Source organism: Elephantulus edwardii, unplaced genomic scaffold (genome assembly GCF_000299155.1).
Source record: "Elephantulus edwardii isolate Elephantulus edwardi_28Jun2011 unplaced genomic scaffold, EleEdw1.0 scaffold00397, whole genome shotgun sequence".
NCBI classification, from domain to species: Eukaryota; Metazoa; Chordata; class Mammalia; order Macroscelidea; family Macroscelididae; genus Elephantulus; species Elephantulus edwardii.
The window spans coordinates 121,424-126,799 of NW_006400147.1; the positions used below are offsets into that span (position 1 = coordinate 121,424).

General features: G+C 44.8%; 1 protein-coding gene across 1 annotated transcript in view; it reads right to left on the minus strand.

Annotated features, from left to right (window-relative positions):
* The window catches only part of AMOTL1 (angiomotin like 1), a 113,613-nt gene that overhangs the window by 31,619 nt on the left and 76,618 nt on the right, over nucleotides 1-5,376 (minus strand). Inside the window, exon 6 of the mRNA XM_006902358.1 lies at nucleotides 2,870-3,015. Coding sequence (XP_006902420.1) covers nucleotides 2,870-3,015 — 146 coding nt within the window. The remainder of the gene's footprint in view (nucleotides 1-2,869; nucleotides 3,016-5,376) is intronic.

Genomic DNA, 5,376 nt, shown 5'->3' on the forward strand with positions numbered 1-5,376 from the left:
TCTGAAATTCAGGAGGGATAGACTCAAAGTCATATTTTGGTTGCCTTGGATTTGGTTTAATTTTCCTCAGCTTCAGCTTGAATTAGCATATGAGTAATTGGTGGTCTGTGCCATACTCAGCTCCTGGACTAGTTTTCACAGCTGATATTGAGCTTCTCCAGCGGTTCTCTCCACAGATGTAATAGATCTGATTCCTAGATGGTTCAAATTCACCAGCTATTCTGAGAGAGAAGAATGGGCAATCTCCTCCCGTGTGATTAAGTGCTTCTGAAAACCTGTCAGGGGGTCAGCCATTGGTCCGTTCCAGCTCAACAGTAGACCACCAAACTACCACCAAAACAACTAATCAACTACCAGATCCTTGACTACAAGGATTTGTCTCATTCAGCTTTGTGTGGAGCTTTAATCTATAGTGGTAAGAAGATTTTAACTTCATCAAGGTGAGGATGATTAGCAACAATAATTAGTCAACATTTGCAGAGCACTGCCAGGCCAAATATGTGCTGTGGGAGTTCTATCTCATTGAATTTTACCAATAACAGAGAATGGTAAAATGAAAACAGAACCAAAACCCCCACAAACAACCAGATTTATCATCACTTGAGTCAACTTCCAACCCTCCACTGGGTTTCTGAGGATGTAAATCCTGATAGGACGAGACTATGCTCTTTTCTTCCATAGAGTTGTTGTTCTGTGCTGTCAAGTCTTGTATGATCCACAGCAACCCTATGAACAACAGATCTGAATCCTGTCCTGTCCTGTGCCGTCTCATACTTCCTGACACATAACAGCCCACTGGGGCTGTCACCATGTCAATCCACCTGGTCGAAGGACTTCCTCTTCTTCGCCAACTCTCCACCTTTCCCAACATCATGTCCCTCTCCAAGGAATAGCCCCTCCTAGCAAAATGCTCAAAGTATGTGAGGTGAAGCTTATCATCTTTGCCTCCAAGGAGCACTCTGTCTCCCAAGACATATTTGTCTTATCCGTCCATGGGATGTTCAGGGCCCTTCTTCAACACCACAGCTCAAAGGCATCAATTCATCAGAGATTTGAACCACTAACTTTCCAAGTTAGCAGCTTAGCACATAACGTACTGGGCCATCAAAGCTCCTCATACTAGATAAAGTCTTATCTCCATTTTTTAGAGACCAGAAAGTTGAGGAATGAAAGAAACGTTTCAGTTGTGACACCCAGCTGACGGTCACGAAGCCAGGATTCTAGTCTACAGAAGGCTGGCCTTCGAGCACAAGCTCTTAGCCACCACGTTGAGTTAAAAGCACTCAACAGAAGTCAATGTCAGACCCTTAGAAACTTTAGTAAAAGTAAGGCACTGAACTGGCAACTAGGCATGAGAGAGACATGTTGGAGAGCATGCATTCCACAAAGACTTTATGTAAGTATAATGCTAAGAAATTATCACATATAAACCCTTGAGGTTAATTACAAAGAACCTGCCATCAAGGAGCTCAGAACTTTTCCAATTATAATTTTCCTATGCAAGTCACTGAGCCTCAATCCCCCCCAAAACCAAAACAGATTAGTGATGATGATAAGGAGTGTAGGCCTCCCGTCACTAAGGGGCTGTTGTTACGTCCCATCAAGTCAGAACTAAAACACAGCCAACCCTCCGTGGGTTTTTGAGGCTGAAAGTCATATGGAAGGAGAATGCCCATCTTTCGCCCAAAGTGCAGCTGATGGAGTCAAACCTCCTTCAGGCTGGCAGCACAATTCCTTACCACTAGACCACCAGGCTCACCTATCCTCAATGGTTGAAAGTCACTTTTTGCATCAAATGAGTTGCTTAGTTATAAAAGAAAGAACTTTTCCAGACCCTCCTCTTAGTACTAAAAGAATCATGTCTACACAGGATGCAAGGAGTTTCACAGCTTTCTAATGGACAAAGTTTTCCTCCTCTGCTTCAAATCTTCCTCTTTAGTTTATTCTTGAAGTTTGCTGAGGCTGAGACAATCCAGTTACCCAGGATCAGATGACACTACTATCTGAAAGGAGAGACTATTTTTCAGCCCAATGAGATTATTAACAATAGTATTTTCTGTGTGCCCAGCACCAAGCTCAGCACCTTACATGGATTATCTCCTTTAAGTCTCTCTGAGATTTTAAGCTTTTGCTTTCCACACTGGACTCTGCTCAGGCCAGTTCTGTGCAATAACACAGAGGTGCCTGTTGCTGTAGGAAGCTGGGAGCTGTCTTCTCTGCTAGATCTCACCTCCTTTTCTGCCCCTGTGCCTACAGCCCCAATCCTCTGTATCCTACACAGAATTCCACACAGGGTCAATCAATTCCACAGTCAGGCTTAAAGGAAAAGCCTATCTAAAACAAATCAAAGGGTTGATCTCATCAGAAGCCACTACACCCATAGTGCTTGAGTGGGAGCAGAACGTCTTGGCCTGAGGCAGGCAGGTGCTCTGCATTCAGTCAGCTTCTGGAAAGCAGACCCAGGACTGCTACATGCTAATTCCATGGCACCTTCCTCAGGAGACTTCTGTCTTGTTCTATGTAATCAAAAGCCCGGAGACACAGCAGTGGAACCATTCTGAAAAAGTTTTAGCTGCTTTTTCCCTTCAGGCACCAGTGGTTTCCAACCTTTCTGTTCTTTCTAGTCCAGGACACTCACCAGCTAATGGGCTGTGGGCTGCCTTCTCGGCTGAGAGGCAGATCTGTGCTGTTGTTTACATGTGCCTTTCAGACTTTGCTTGGCTATGGGCTGCACTCTGTTTTTATGACTTTTTCTCTGGGAAGTTTCCCACCTCCCTCCCCATCTCACAGCTCCTCAGAGTTGGCTCTGGTTCGGGTGGCTGGGTTAGGGACATGTGAACAGGGGCTCTCGGGGCTCTGTGTACCTCACCTCTTCTTCCAGCTTGATGACCTTTGCCTGAGCATTGCCCAGAGCCTGATCCAGGATCTCGATGTGCCTCCGCTGGTCCTCGCTCGCAGTCCGCACTACCGCCAACTCCATCTCCAGCTTCTCCTTTTCCTTCATGAATTCTTTATCTAGAAGGGAGACAAGAAAGCTACATCTATCAGAAAGACCTCACCCTCTGGGCTCCCAGCCATTCTACATCTGGCAAAGATTAACAACAGCTAAGGGCAGGTAAATAGAAGAGGGTTGAATTACTGCTTTTGCTCTCTTTTAAATGGTGGTATATGAGGTAAAGGTTTTCTCAAATCCACCATGAACTCTTGACACATTCCAGAACATGTCTCGAGAGATGAACAGTATACAAAGATCTAACGGCCTTAGAGTTGCAATAGCTCACTTCTGTGCAATGCTTATTTTTTCTTTTACATTATGATTTGAGGAAAAGTTTACAAATCATATTGGGCTTTGCCTCCCAATCAATAATTCATGTGTATTTTGTTCCACAACATTAATTACAATACATATATTGTCTGACCATTCATTCATTCATTCATTCCATACTGTCCTGCCCTTCTCACATTTTATTGTTTGCCTTCTAATTCATTTTCAACGCTGTCCACTTTCCCATTCTGGTGCCATATTAGCTTCTCTCTGTATGTAAACATTTTAAAACAGTGGTATCATAAGGTATTATTTTTGCACTGGGAAAATCTGCTGGCAGGGACCTCTTCAGAGTACTGAGAAGCAATGTTGTGATGTCAGTCTAGAGACTAAGGTGTACCTGATCCAGACCGTGGTCTATGCGTGGTCTATGCATCAGAGAGCTGGACAAGGACTAAGGATGAGAGAAGAAGAATCAATACTTTTGAGTTGTGCTAGAGAAGAGTCTTGAACATACCATGAACCACCAAGAAAACAATTAAGTTTATCCTGGAGAGGGTGAAACCAAGTTTCTCCTTGAAGTCTAGGGTTTTGAAGCTCCATCTCACAGATTTTGGGCAAGCGGCCAGGAGAGACCAGTCCTTGGAGAAGGTCATCATGCTTGGAAGGGTGGAGGGACAGTGCAGGAGAGGAAGACCCCAGATGAGATGGATTGATACAGTAACGGAGGCAATGGGGGTGGTGTGTCAGAGTTGGTAAGACTGGCTCAGGACAGGGCAGGTTTCAGAGATTTTCTACATAGTGTCACTATGAGTAGCAGGTGACTCAATGACATATAACAACAACATACAGTATTTGTCCTTTTGTGACTGACTTATTCATTCAGTATAATATTCTCCAGACTCATCCATGTTGTGTAGTGATTCAAGAATTCTTCATTTGCAACAATGATTTTAAGGCTCCAAATGAATTTTGTTCCTACTATACCATTTCATCCAAAAACGACTAGAACAGCACATCAGCAGAGAACTGCTGGAAGTCCAGGCAGGGTTTAAAAGGGGTCGGGCACTAGGGATATTGTAGCTGATGTTAGATGGATCTTAGGAGAAAGCAGGGAATACCAGAGGAATGTCTATCTGGGTTTCATTGATTATGCAGAGGCTTTTGACTGTGTGGATCATAACAAGCTGTGGCTGACTCTGAGAAGAATGGGAATCCCAGAACACTTGACCATGCTAGTGCGAAACCTACACTTGGACCAAGAGGCAGTCGTCAGAACAGAGCAAGGAAACATTGTATGGTTCAAAATTGGGATAGGCATACGCCAGGTATGTGTTCTGTCTCCGTACCTTTTCAACCTGTATGCAGAACAGATTATCCAGGAGGCTGGGCTCTTTGAGGAAAAAATGTGGTGTCCGGATTAGTGGACGATCTATCAACAATCTGTGTTATGCAGATGACACAACCCTGCTTGCTGAAACTGAAGAGGACCTGAAGCACCTGCTGCAGACGGTCAAGGACTGCAGCCTACAATAAGGATTGAGGCTCAGTGTCAAGAAGACAAGGATTCTCACCACTGGATCAACTGACAACATCAGGATGGATGGTGAAGAGATTGAGATTGTACACAGCTTTAGTTTGCTTGGCTTCACAGTCAACACTTTTGGCACCAGCAGCCAGGAAATTAAAAGACGCATTGCCATGGGAAAGTCTGCTGTTAGGGACCTCTCCAAAGTACTGAAGAGGAATGGTGTCGCTCTGGAGACTAAGGTGCCTCTGATACAGGCCATAGTTTTTGCAATCACTTGCTATGTGTCAGAGAGTTGGACAATGACTAGGGAGGATAGAAGGAGAATTGATGCCTTTGAGCTGTGGTGCTGCAGGAGAGTGTTGAGGGTACCATGGATTGCTAGGAAAACAAACCGATTCATCCTGGAGAGGGTTAAACTGGGCTACTCCTTGGAGGCAAGAATTCCGAGGCTTCGTCTAACATACGTTGGACATGTTGTAAGGAGGGACCGGTCCTTGGAGAGGGACAACATGCTTGGGAGAGTGGAGGGACAGCGCAGGAGAGGAAGGCCCTCTATGAGGTGGACTGATTCAGTGACTGG